The sequence below is a fragment of the Misgurnus anguillicaudatus genome, chromosome 13, assembly GCF_027580225.2.
Source record: "Misgurnus anguillicaudatus chromosome 13, ASM2758022v2, whole genome shotgun sequence".
Classification (NCBI taxonomy): Eukaryota; Metazoa; Chordata; class Actinopteri; order Cypriniformes; family Cobitidae; genus Misgurnus; species Misgurnus anguillicaudatus.
In genome coordinates, this window is record NC_073349.2 from 31220790 (window position 1) to 31235395 (window position 14606).

Sequence of the window (14606 nt, forward strand, 5' to 3'; positions counted from 1 at the left end):
TGTGTTAACAATCTTTGTGTTTTCTCTCTGTGGTGAATGATTTTTTTCTAGCTTACTGTAACTTGCTGTTTTTATCAGACGCTTTAAAATCTTGATGTGAGATAAATGTTTTCAGACGGAGTTATTTCTGTAATCATAAAGGTTTTGTTTTATTGATTTAATAAAAGCTGCTGTAGTTTATAATTCTATTGAAATGATGTTTTTGTGTGAATATTATAATGGTGATGTTTTTGTGTTCAGATGTTGATGATGAGAGATGAGATGGATGTGATGTGCTGTAAATCAGTAGGAACTGATCTGTCCATGCTGGATATTGATGATTTGATGACAGAAATCTCTCAGCTGAAGAAAGAGGTGGCGTTACTGGAATCAAAGCTCAGAGAGAAAGATGAACTCAACACAAAGGTTTCTTAAAAACTCATTTCATCCTTATTCATTTAATAATTTATTGTGGTTTGATGAATGATTGAGGTTTGTGTGTTCAGTGTTGCTGCTTTAGTGAAAGTACATCAACACGTCCTGTATAAACAGTTTACTTGACCAATGTGTTTTAATTTCTGCTTGTTTTAATGTTATTTCCAGGATGTATCTGGTGTCTCTCTCTGTGGTTTCACTGATCAAACATCTACAGAGCTTCTGGTTTCTGTCTGTAATGATGAAGACCAGAAGACATCAGTAAATCTGCTGGACTGTGGGATGAAAGTGAAACAAGAAGTCACAGAAGAACAGACAGATAAAACTGGTTTAATTTATTCAGGTATGTGCAGGGTTTTTCATGGGTGAAAATTGGTCTTTTCTGATTAATATGTTCATACACACACATTAAAAAGTACTGGCAAGCCCAAAACGCTTTTATAAAAATGGCTTAGAAAAAAACATGATATGTCATAGCAAGTTCTCTTCAGTTCAGACAGCTTAAAACCTCTTTTTAGTCTGGGGCTTAAGTTTTTTATGTGAAACCGGGCATATATGTAAAAAGGCAACCTTAAACCCAAGTTATGGTTAAAAAAACTTTGGTCTTTCTGAAGGCTTTTACAACTTCCTTTACAATAAATAGAGACCATGCATTTATCAGACACATATATTATACGTCACTTTCGCTGTTGTCCTCTTTGCAAAAGAGGCTGTGATTTTTATTTTCGCCTAGCTTTCATTGCTTTGTAGGATATCCGCCTTTGCTAGACCTGAGTATTACTCCTTTGGTATATAATCATATATCATAAAGCAAAACCAAATTGTTGTTTATGTGGGTCAATGTCGTGTTAGGATTTTTAACAGGCCAATTTTAAAATACAAATAATCATATCTGTTTTAGTTTTTCAAATATTAATTCATAGTAGCCTTAAAAAATTGATGATTCATCTTAAAATTAATTATTTTCTTAACATGCTTAACATTTCTAAGTTCTCAGTAATTTCAGTGTTCAAAAGCAAAACTATTTGCATTTATTTTGAGTTTTTATACGTAATCATATCATGTTTGTTTCATCATTTCAGAGTTGCCTTCATAATTTAGTTAACAGATTTATTTTTCCTGTACATCACACAAAATGATAAAAATGTTTAAGAATTAAAATTCACTTAAGCGTCCTGTTTCAGCTGCATTTCTATTACCCTTTAAATTGTGCAAATTTACATTGCAAATTAAAAATACGGCCAATGGAAACACGGCAATTTTGCAAAAACTCCAATATATTGCAAAAAAGTTTTTACGCTTGCATGATGCTTGGTTTTTCAGGCAATTTGGAAAAGGTGTATTTCGCAAAAAGGCCATGAAAACAGTTTATTTGCAATTTCTGGTCACCTGATGTAAATAAGTCACAATTATTATTTGAAGTATTAACTAAAACCTCCCAGAAATATCTCAATACGTGTCTGCTCCCAAGTATAAGAGGCTTTCCTTGGTATTAATATTTGGATAACACTCCTACATCTCTTTTAATTTAAAATAATGTACTATTACCCAATTACCTATACGTTGCCGCTACTCTATAAGGGGATTTTTTTGGCACCAATGTTACTTTTACGTCTCCTTTGGTTAAAAAATTACCCGGTGGATGTGATATAAGTAAACCTACCAACATCAGTGGTCGTTTCATGATGTTTAGAATATTTATTGCAACAAGAAAAACTAAGTTTCAGTCGCATATCATTTTCAAAAAAGTATTGGTCAACATTTAGAAAATAACACTAAAGTTTTGTGCAAATCTGCAATGGAAATGCACCTAGTGATTCACATTTCAGCAACAGAAATTAGATATTTTATTTTTTATTTAAATTATCAAATAAAGCTTTGGCGGGACAAAAACTCATTTTGGCTGCTCTAAAACTTTTTAATGGAGGATGGTCTTCCCTTAATGTTTAACCAGTAATGCCATGAAGATAGAAACACTACAAGTATAGTTTCAGAAATGCTCAATATATATATTTTTAACTGTCATATTGTTCATAATGATTTTCTCTCTTCATTTCAGACCTGATGGAGGTCAAACAAGAAGCAAGAGAACAGACTAATGAAGGTGTCTTTTGTTTATTAATTTAAGTACCTTTTTCTAATGTTTAACCAGTGCTTTTTTACTGTGTCATATTGTGTCACAATGATTTTCTGTTGATTTAAGATCTGATAGTGAAGGAGGAAAGTTCACAACTTAATATAATGGAGGAGACACCTCATCATTTCATACCCAAGGAAGAATCTCTGAGCTGCTTGAAGACTAAGAAAAAAAGGTCATCAAAAAAGAGCAACAAACAAAAAACAACACCAGCCAAGGATCCTTTCATGTGTCCTCAGTGCAGATTTATTTTCAGCCACAAATGTGCGCTTAAAAGGCACATGAATCTTCACACTGGAGAAAAGCCTCACATATGTGTTCAGTGTGGAAAGAGCTTCAGTATTAGGTCCTACTTGACTGTTCACATGAGAATTCACACTGGAGAAAAACCTTTTCATTGTGATCAGTGTGGAAAGAGCTTCCCCTTTAAATCTAAGCTTAAAATCCACACGAGAATTCACACGGGAGATAAACCTTACAGATGCGAATGGTGTCAAAAGAGCTTCGCTCGTAAGTGTGACCTTAATGTCCACATTAGAAATCACACTGGAGATAAACCTTACAAATGTGATCAGTGTGGAAAGGGCTTCGTTCGGAAGTCTGACCTTAATTCGCACGTGAAAATTCACATAGGAGAAAAGCCTCACAGCTGTGATCGATGTGGAAAGGCCTTCATTCATAAATGCCAACTTAATGAGCACATGAAAGTTCACACTGGAGAAAAGCCTTTGAGATGTGATCAGTGTGGAAAGAGCTTCAGTCGTAAGTCCAACTTGAATGTGCACATGAAAATTCACACCGGAGAAAAAGCTTACAGATGTGTGATCAGTGTGGAAAAAGCTTCAGTCGAAAGTCCAACTTGAATGTGCACATGAACATTTACACTGGAGAAAATCCTTAGAGATGTGATCTGTGTGGAAAAAGCTTCAGTATCAACTTGCACATGAAAATTCACACTGGAGAAAAGCCCTTTAAATGGACTGCATTTAGCGCTTTCATGGACCCATGGCCATACAGTTTGCCTCACATTCACCCATTTCACTCACACGTTCATACACCGACGTCGGTGTCAGCCATGCAAGGCGCCATCCAGCTCGTCGGGAGCAGCTGGGGTTGGATGTCTTGCTCAAGGACACCTCGACACTTGGTCAGGTGGAGCCGGGGATTGAACCACCAACCTTCCGGTTTGTAGACAACCTACATGAACCACTGAGCCACTGCCGCCCCTCATAAGTCCAACCTTAAGGTGCGCATGAAGATTAACACTGAAGAACGACCTTAAAGGCCCAATACACACTGCACTTAAATGAGGGAGTGAATCCTCTAAATCATTGTTCTGTGTGTGTTCGAAACAAGACTCTTGAAACGATAATTGATGATAATTGACAAAGGGGTAACCATGGCAACATTCTGCCGTCTCGTGTGTCGTGAACCGGAATTCGCGATCGTTTTCCGCGTTGTGACGTATTTCCAAGTGAAACAGAATATCACGTGAGGAAAATTGTGGGCGTGGCTTGTTTCCCACTGTGCTTTGATTGGATATAGAAAAGTACACATTTCATCCAGAAATGTAACTGGGGGTTTAGAAAACGAATGCTCCCGCCCAAGCTGCCACAAGAGGGCGGAAAGAAATTTTCAGATTTTGTTTAAAGTTTGAGGTCACACAAATGTAAAAATGACTTGCACATTTGTATAATAAACACTGCAATATTACATTTAAAAAATAATTATTGTCAGACCAACTTCAGAAAAGTTTAACTTTATGCAAATAATGAGCGACATTTGGGAGCGACTACCAATGAGAGAGAAGCAGTTGAGTTCACATTATATGACTCTCGTCATTTACCGCAGTGGATGGTTTTCATTTTTATTAAATGAGTATCGTCATTAATTTCATTGGAATTAGAAACGCCCCCTAACTAGGGATGTAAGAAAATATGTGACCAGTGCTGGCAAAATGAGTCTAATTTTAAAGGTCCCGTTTTTCCTGTTTTTGAAGCTATGATTGTGTTTATGGTGCGCAATATAACATGTGTTCATGTTTTGTGTGTGAAAAATACTGTATTTTTTAATCATTTACTAGATTCTGATTGGCCAGTTGCAACTTTGTTCCCTATATATTAGGGCTGCGCAATATTGAGAAAATATGCAATTCAACTGTTGAATGATGCAATAACGATATTTCTTGCGATAAATCATTTTCCAAAAGAAATGTTATTTTTATTAGCAGTTTTTTAAAAATCATTTAGATATGTAATTATCATACTGAAATAAACAGGTAATACATATTCTTCTGATGTAATTAAATCTATCAGGCTAAAAAAACTATTTCAGATGTACTGTTTATTTTGTGCACAAGTTGGTTGTAGTTTTCCTCGCTCATTTTATTTTCTGCTCTTTGCTTTGAGCCGCTAGGTTCACCTTTGCGGCCGTGTTCTAGCCAAAAGTATAACATCGTGAGACCTACTTGGCGGGTATTTAGTAAGGCCCCTTCTGATAATTTAGAAAAATCTAAGCATGCAACACACAAATGATAGACACGCAAAATAAATGTAAGTTATCGCACTTCTCTGCGATATGAATATCGTATATACTGTGGTCATGTTCACGATAATTTTGTCGGTATACCGTGCAGCCCTACTGTATATTTATGAATCTATATAAACTGGTTTTGTTTTATGTCACATTGCAATCAGCGATGGGCAGTATTTTTGATACATGTATTTCAAATACAAAATAGTATTTTGTTTCGTTGTATTTAATATGGTTGATGAAAATGCCTTAGTATTTTGTAGCAAAAGATGGCTGTCTCATATGACCTTGCTATTTGTACACGGTGTGACTATACAAATCACAACACATAAATAGGAAAATGTTTGTGTTATTTTGTCACTTATTGGGAGCAGTTTGCTAGCTGGAGCCATTCACTTCCAGTCTTTGTGCTAAGCTAGGCTAGCGGGGGCTGCATCAGACCGAGTTACAGCACGCACAGAGATGAAAAAGGTATATATGGACTTATCTAACTATGGGGGATACGGTGAATAAGCTAAATTCCCAAAATGTGGGCGTGTTCCTTGGTTGCACATCTCAGATTTTTCACGACTCAATCAGAGTCAATGTAATGGTAAAAGCAACAGATCAAATAGTCCAACTGATGGAACGTTTGCCAAGAAATGTCATGCTCCCTTGTAAAAGTATTTTTTAGTATTTTCAAAATACAGTAGTTTATTTAAATGTTGTGTTTTGTATTTTGTAGTTTATTTTGATACACTTAAATCTAAGGTATTTGGTATTTTATTTTATACATTTTTGATGTATCTTTGCCCAACCCTAATTGTAATAATGTATTACTTCAATATTACATGTTCATTCACAGTTCCAGATTTTTTTTGGTGGAGAAATAAATGAAAGGATGCTGAGAATAATCGGATATCTTTTACTTTAGACATTTTCTTGTTTTTACGTTTTTAAATGATTTTTAACACAATGTGTCTCATTCACTAAGCATGCGTACACACAAATTTGTGAAATGTGTTCGGACGTTTTAACAAATCATGAATCAACAAAAACTTTCATACTAAAATTTCTTCTAAATGTAAGAACAACTTAACACAACACACGTGCACAATAATCATGAACAAGGATAAAGAACCCTATAATATATATCCGTCCATATTTTATATATTTTTCCTTGTTTATGATTAATGCGTACATGTGGTCTAAGTTGTTCTTACGTTTTTGCAAACATTTAAAATAAATTTTAGTATGAATGTTTTTGTTGAATAGTGATTCGTACGGTAAAACGTCCGTATGCATATTTCATAGGGATGCACGATAATATGCCGACATATCGTTATCCGCCGATAACTGCTTATTTTTAATATTATCGGTTATCGGTCTGATAGCAAAATTAGACCGATAAATGAAAGCCGATAAATGATGGATTATTTTGGTTTGTTGAACCACTTCACTTGCTCGTTGCTGGCCATGTGGAGTTTTGATTGGTGCTTTCTGTGACATAGCATGAAGATGACACATGTTGCAGGCTTAAGAAGAGTATGCTAGTCTAGCGCAAAGACAAGATGTCCGCGGTCTGCGAGTTTTTCATTGTGAAAATAATATGAATATTTATCGGCCTATAGATATCAGTTATCAGCCCCCAAATTTAAAGAGTTATCGGTATCGGCCAAAATTTCCATATCGGTGCATCCTTAATATTTTATGGACAAATGTCTCATTGACTAAGCATGTGTACGCACAAATTTGTTCGTAAAATGTGCGTTTTATGAACAAATCGTTTCATGTGGGATCAATGTAAAAAATACTTTGTTGCCTTAAAAATTTTTGTTAAATCGACTCAGATTTACAAGTCATGTCAAAATATAGTTGAGAAAAGTCAACTTAATTGTATAAGTTATAACAACTAACCTGTAGTTATAACAACTCATCCATAGTCAAGATAAATAATAGTAAGTTGAAATGACTTGTAAATCCGAGTTGATTCAACAAAAATGTTTAAGGCAGCAAAGTATTTTTTACAGTATTAATAAACTGCAGAGCTTTGACGTGAGATAAGAAACACATTCTGTTGTTTTAATCTTCTCTTTATTCTTACACTGTTGAAATCATTCAGTGAAGATGTTGATGTTTTGACTGCAGATGAATGTTGTGTGGTGGTAAGTACAACACCGTCAGTACACACACACACACGCACACACCCAGATGTTTGCATATCTGTAAGTACTGTGTCACACTATATTTAAGATGCTTTTATTCTTTCTCTTTTATATTTCTTTCAGTGTGTTTCTCCTCATGTGATGTGATGATTCCTCTGCACCACTGGAGGGCATCAACACCTAAACATTTGGATTTAAACTCCTGATGCACACTGTATGTAAGTATTGGTAATATGATATTAGCTGTAATTCCTATATTTAGAAATAGCATCATCATGCAATGGTTCTTGCAGTTTGACTTGAAGCGAAGAAAATAAATGGAAATATCAAATGTGATTTCTTTACATGAAAAGTTTCTGTAGCTAAAGATCAATGGTTAGTACAGCCATCAACACTCAGCTCATAGTTTCATTTCTGTGAGTTCACACCTGATGATATAATGTGCATCATCAGTCTGTTTGTTCATGGTGTGTGTGCTGTTATGTATACATCGAGTGTCTAATACATTGACAGTTTCAGAGATGCTGTATGTAAAGAAGCGTATAATCTGGTTTTGTTTGTGGTTTGACTCTCAGCTCTCATGGCAGCGTCTAAACTTACTTTAGCAGATGAGCGCGGCACTCGTCAAAAGAGATTTCCTCCAACGAGCATCAGTCTGGTGTTTCTGACGGATGAAAGCTCTGTGGTGGCCTCTGGTACAGACGTTGAAAGAAGGTGTGAGATTCCTTATAACAGCGTGAGTCCTTTCAGCAACCATCTTCTGATGGATTCTCCAAACTTTAAAACAGCCAGCGCAGACTAAATAATGAGCTTGACTTATTTTAATGAAGTGGTATTTACAAGTCAGCATTACTACATAGTGTTCTCCAATACTTAATTCTGATTGGCTGTTTGCATTGTCAAACACATTTGTATAGTTGAGCACTAAATTGTATAATTGACCTCCTATATGGCCTTAGGGCTTAATTTTCCTTGTGTTATAAAATAATTGACACTTAAATTAATATTTTTGCCATGTTGGGGTCTGAACACCCTGTTCCAGCTGAGCCAACTCTTATGTCTTATTTGTAATGTAAGTTTCTTACACATTCATAATCTGTATTGTTATCTTGTTTATTTGTTTACCATCAGCAGCTTTTCTTGTGTTCTTGATAGCAAGGTTTGAATGGGTTCAGGTCTGTCCATATGAACCCATCACACTTACTCTGCCAGTAGTCAATGACATAAGCCATGAACGTATAGCGTTTGCAGCAGATGCACTAACATGTTCAGTCACGAGAAGCTCGCAAACGTCTGCCTGAGGCCACACGACCAGAGATGTTTAAATTTTGAGATTGATGATCTTTGAATTCATAAATGTCCTAAGCAAGCTTGTTTTAGTGTGTTTTAGACATTATCTTAAAGGCGCCAAAGAATTTAAAACTGCATTTAGGCATGGATGAATTATAAAAATTGTGTACATGGTAATGACATTCTACTTCTTATGTAAACATCGTGCATGCAAAAGAGCGCTGGTAAACAGACCAATCTCAAAACATCTTTGAGCTTTATCATTTTACAGGTAGCCTATTATTTATGCTATTATAGCAACATTACACACTAACTAGGGTTTAAAAAATGGGATCAGAAAGAACGTGACCTTTAAATTAAGTACAATGTTGTTACAATGCTAAAAACAAAGTTGTGACTGCTGAGTTAGCTCTAAATGCTAGTTAATGCTAGCGTTTAGGCTGAAGTTCTACTATTGACGTTAAAGTTACATTTTGCAGGTCCATACTGAAAAAACCCAAACTTACCACTCAGAAACGTCCATTAACAATCTCCAAACAATTGATTATTCCTAAAAATCTGTATCTTCATAAGATCTGTTTACCTAAACACAGAGCTACTGAAGGAGCCACTCTGAGAAACAGCCAATCAGAGCAGAGCTCAACATTATTATTCATGACCCTTCCAAATAAAGTAATAATCAGGGTTCCCACGCGTCCTTGAAATCCTTGAAAGTTTGTGAATCTGGGGAAAAAATTCAAGGCCCTGGGAAGTTTTTGAAAACATACATACATAGATACAGGTCATTGAAAGTGCTTAAATCTATTTCATGCAAGAAGTTTTCTGGAAAAAATCAATTGATATTATTCCCTGTGTAGTGTAGTGTAATATCATACAAATTCTAGACTTTTTAAGCACACGTGCTAAATGCTTATATCTTCTGTATGTGAATGTTGATTTATACCAAAATGCTTTTTTGCATAGTTGTGTTTGACACATGAAAACGTCTCGCGTTACGTACGTAACTGTTGTTCCCTGAGAAGGGAACGAGACGCTGCGTCTCTCTTGCCATACTTCCTGCGTCCCTGTAACGCCGTCTTTGGCAATATTTCAGATAGTGATATACTTCCTGGCTCCCGCATCACCCTGTCTTTGTCGTTAAGCCTCACCATTGGTTGAATTTGATATATACATTCAGACACACTTAAGTGTCACTGCACGGTCACTAACCCTAACCCTAATTTCTTAAAGCTTGACTCCGTTGAATCTTACAGAACTTGTTTTTTACGATGTAAAAAAGATATTTGGTGTCCCCAGAGTGCGTATGTGAAGTTTAAGCTCAAAATACTCCACAGATAATTTATTATAGCATGTTAAAGTTGCTAATTTGTAGGCCTGAGCAAAAGTGTGCCATTTTTGGGTGTGTCACTTAAAATGCAAATGGGGGGATGAAATGCAAACAGTGATCACAATGATGGTGGTTTGTTGTAATTGAAACTGAATTGTGCTGTCAAGTACTTTTTTCTTTCTCTTTGCACTAATAAGCAGTGCCGTGGTTGGATATTGCAGATAAAGGGGGCGGTATTATTGTAATTCACCTTGCTACCTACCTCACAAAACAGGCAAAATCTGAACGATGCAGAAAATGGCTTACCCAAACTAAATTACTGGGTTGATATTTATCACATATTCTAGGTTGATAGAAGCACTGGGGACCCAATTATAACACTTGAACATGGAAAAAGTCAGATTTTCACGCTATGACCCCTTTAACACACATCACATGACATCATAATTCTGACCTCTGAACTTTCCAGCAGGACTTGAAGTGAGGCATGAAATAGGCCTTGTTCATCCTTTTAATGAGCATTAGTGCTAAACGACTCGTTGACTGAACGACTCTGACCGTAAAACTCTCTGACCGTATGAGATCTCTCTCTCTAATGGAGAACACGCTGATGTTATCAACTGCACACAGACTCCACACGCACCACAAATCTTGCAAATATTTTGAATCAAAGAATGTGTTAAAGCCACAATATGTTATTGTTTATTGTTGTCATATATATTTAGTACTATACAATCAAATGCATTTTGCTCCATCACACACATGCAGTATATCAAACATACAAGAATACTTACAAAGAGACATAGACCGAAAAGTGCATAGTGCAAGACCAATATATGAACCAACATGAGCAGTGTGATATTTCATGCAGTTGTGTACGTGCAAAAGATTCCAAGGATTTGTAAATCCAGAGAAATTCCTATTTCCTATTCAAGCTGTAGAAACTAAAGCAACACGAACATGCAGCTGTTGTGCCTTGCAGCTAATTTATTACGATTGCATAAAATTATGTGATAAAACGTACAGATAGTAACACAATAATTCATTTCCTCATTCGTGAACATGATCAGTGAACTCCATACGTCTCTGGATTGTGAAAATAACATTGTTCCTCTCTCCTTCATAACGTCATTAAGCTTCCTTGGTTATTGTGTAATAGCGACCTCTAGTGGTGAACATCTTACATATTGTGTCTTTAATTATGGTACTGTAATTAACCTATTACACAGCATTTACCATGCTTAAGGTGTTTTTTCCCCATGCACTAGTAGTTGTATAATTTTACAGATGAATTAATTGTAATGTTAAGGTAAGGTTTGTGCATTTATCATATTGCTGTGGACTGTAGCTATGAATTGCACTGTACGTATCTGCGAGATGATGTTTTAGTTTGAAGAGTGTTTCCCAACAACTTAAGCGGTCAGATATCTGCCTCGAGTGGTCTGTTGTTGTGTGTCAATGTTTCTCAGATGGGGAGCATCATTCAAGAGTGGCTTGTTTTGGAAGCAGGCAAGCAGCACAAATATAGCATTATGTTGTGATCTCTATGGTCTTCAGGCTTTAAATACATCTTTAATCAGAGCTCAAAGCGCTGTTTTTGTGTGCATGAGTCATTGACAGCGTAGTTCTTCAGCTCATCTTGACAACTGAAGCTCAACCGCGGGCACCCGCTCAACGTTTCACCCTCGCCAGAACAAAGCAACATCAGACAGATTTTCCACTCTACCGCCCTTTCCCATGCTATATATCAATATAGTGTGTATGATTTGTTGGCTTAGTGGCAAAACATATTTTTCCTTTTAAAGACGCTGTACATGTTTTGCTCTATTTCTGCTGTTCTAAGCAAGAGTCTGATGTTTGTTCTTGTGTAGACCTTGAATGACGACAACGTCATGTTCTGGACCTTCAGCAGACAGCTGGAGGAAACAGCATGAGTCTGAAATTGTTCGCAGATTTAGCATCAGCACTGCAGAAACGTCACTTTACATCTAAGATGTGTGTGTGTGTGTGTGTGTGTGTGTGTGTGTGTGTGTGTGTGTGTGTGTGTGTGTGTGTGTGTAGTTAAAGTCTTTATTGCTTCCATGTGCCAACTATAAAAGATCTCTCTCTCTCTGTTGCCTTTAAGCCAAACACACATTACTGTTTATAATAAAGAACGTCAGTCGTGCTTTTATATAAAGATGGCTGTACTTTTCTGTAAATAGCTTTTATATGTTTCATTATAGCTGGGTTTTATTAAAGAATTGTGAAAAACGTTAGCGCTATATTCTTAATAAAAGTATTGCAAAATGACAGTGTTTTCATGAACCAGTGTCATGTGCGGTGGCGGCCGGTGACTTCTTTTTCGAAGGCGCACGATGCAAAGCTCGTCCAAACGTGTATTTTGCCTGTCATGAGTGGCTCGTCATGTCAAAATATGTGTTCGGTGCGTCATGTCAACCAATGTTCATCACGCGTCATGTCAAAATACGTGTCTGCTGCAGACACTTCGAAGGGGTTTATGATAAAAGTGACGCAAATGTTTGCCAGATACTCGCTTAACACTTAACTCTGATTACACATGAGATTAAGTTAATGTCTTGCGAGTATTTTGTGAATGCAAGCATCTCTTTTATCATAAGGATGCGTGTGCAGCAGGCATGTATTTTAAGTACATAACAATCTCGGCTGTCATGGCTGTCAATTTGGTTCCTCTCGATGAAACTTCGGATTACCTCAAGCGACATGCGGAGTAAAAACATTCTTGAAATTGTAACTTAGATTTAGTTTAATTGCTAAACTACAAGTGGACGAAATTTCAATGAATTTGAACGACGCGCAAGGGTTGTTTTACCACCCGCAAAATGGAAAACATGGGACAAAATAAGGTGATGATTTTCGAGTTTCAAATGGGCAGTATTTTGTTTTTCTTGAACCCATAGACGCGGTCTTGATGTCGTTGTAAAGTTGTTTTCAAGCTCTTTCTATCTGAACAACTAGTTTTAGCATTTAACCATGTTTAAAATTTTTGTCACATACCTACATGATGCACATAGGTTCACATGAAACTCCGAACACATATTCGCGCCCCTCGGAAGAGAAGTCACCGCGTGCCACTTATCATGCAACTCAAACCTAATTTTGTTGTCTCTTGATAAGTAATTCTAAAAACAGATGGGTGAGTCTGACTTTATACAACATATGGATGACATTAAAATACAGCGAGTGCGACTCAAGGCAGAGCAGTTGACTTCCGAATTGCTTTCGCTGTATTCTGCCTGAAAACCACCTTACCTGAGCTTAAAAACTTTCTGGTCTATAAGAAATTGCTGTGTTTTCATTGGCTGCAATTTCAATTTGCTATTTCAATTTGTGCAATTTGAAGGGTAATGGAAACACCGCTTCTGTCAGCTGCTAAAAATCTAATGAGACTTTTATGAAAAGAGATCCTGTAATATAAAAATTCTGTATAGAAAAGACATACAGTATTTGAAAACTGAAACTTGAGTTTAAAGGCGAATGTCAACTTATTTTCCAGGAGATAATTACTATTTGTCAACAAATATGAGTCAGAAAATCAAAGATTACAATGTCTCACCTCTTCTGAGAGCACTTAACTCATTCACCGCCATTGACGAGATATCTCGCCAATTATGAGTTAATATTTAACTAATAAATATGCCTTTCTGGACGAATTTCAAAGTGAAAGTGTAATACCCCTTTTATCCACTAGATGGACGCGAATTTATCAAAAACCGAAGTTAAAAAGATTTAATGATTGATTTTAAATGTCTTTATGTTTGATAGTCATTCTGAGTCTGATCTCTAACATAAATTCCTTTACAAAAACGCAATTTTTTAAGCTTTTTGCTCAAAATGTTGTATTTTTGAAGAGAAATATCCATATTTCAGTGGTTAAAATAAGTGGAAAAAGTAAATATATAATGAAACGTTTTTTCCCCATTTTGTTTGTTTGTTTGTTTGTTTATTGTTTGTTTGAAAGCAGAGGGTGTGTTCTTTAGTTTGATATAATTTGTATGTTTATATATTTATAGAAGATAATTTTTCCTGCAAGGAATTTTGTGAAACTTTTGTTAAAATCACAAAAATGCAGGTGGGCAACTTTTCTCAAAAAGGCTGGCGGTGAATGAGTTAATCTTTTATCTCTCCATGTGTACTGACTTATCGTATCTGAACGTTACCCTAACTTTCCATTACTGGCACTTCATGTTTATTTCCTCATTGTCTCAAACAGCATAAAGAGAAGTGTTAGTGATGAAGGTGTTAATAATAATGTGGAGCTCTGGTGACCTCCTGATATGAAGATGTTTGACTCGCTTTATTAACTTTAATGATGACATCTAAACGTGGGTTACAGACGTTAAGTCTCGGCAGTGAAACCCTGCTGACTCTCGCTGTCAACTATAAGCACCAGCTGACAGTGAATCTTCTGCTTTATGTCTATTTTTGCTCTGGTAACAGCTGAGCAGCTCAGAAACATCGAGGCATGAGGGAAATGTGATGTTCAAGGTACGATGGGTTCACCATAAATCCATAACATTACAAACTAGATCATCTGTATTTATGCGTTGTGCTCAGGTGGGTTTTTTTGTTTCCAGAGTTCTATGGCCTCATTTATAAAAGTAGAAACCATCCTAAATTTGGTCTCACAATCATTTCTCAAAAATGCGTGTTCGTGATTTAAAGAACCAAATTAAACACAGTAAACGTGTGTTTTTCTTTTAACCCCTTTCTTTTAGATGTGAGATCTATAAATTGCAAA

At 36.1% G+C, this 14606-nt stretch overlaps 1 protein-coding gene across 1 annotated transcript; it reads left to right on the top strand.

Moving 5' to 3' along the window:
- Positions 1–3: 3 nt before the first annotated feature.
- LOC129430412 (uncharacterized) lies at positions 4–6874 on the top strand. The gene is made up of 4 exons (XM_073875599.1): positions 4–405; positions 583–757; positions 2474–2518; positions 2618–6874. Exons 1-4 carry the CDS (start codon positions 241–243, stop codon positions 3412–3414), a joined length of 1182 nt encoding a protein of 393 aa, XP_073731700.1. The 5' UTR covers positions 4–240; the 3' UTR covers positions 3415–6874.
- The last annotated feature ends 7732 nt before the right edge of the window (positions 6875–14606 follow it).

Excerpts from the sequence above, each read along its gene's own strand:
- LOC129430412 (XM_073875599.1), top strand. The coding sequence starts at position 241 with ATGTTGATGATGAGAGATGAGATGGATGTGATGTGCTGTAAATCAGTA. Across the intron at positions 406-582 it reads AAGATGAACTCAACACAAAG|GATGTATCTGGTGTCTCTCT; the intron begins GTTTCTTAAAAA and ends TGTTATTTCCAG. Across the intron at positions 758-2,473 it reads AACTGGTTTAATTTATTCAG|ACCTGATGGAGGTCAAACAA; the intron begins GTATGTGCAGGG and ends TCTTCATTTCAG.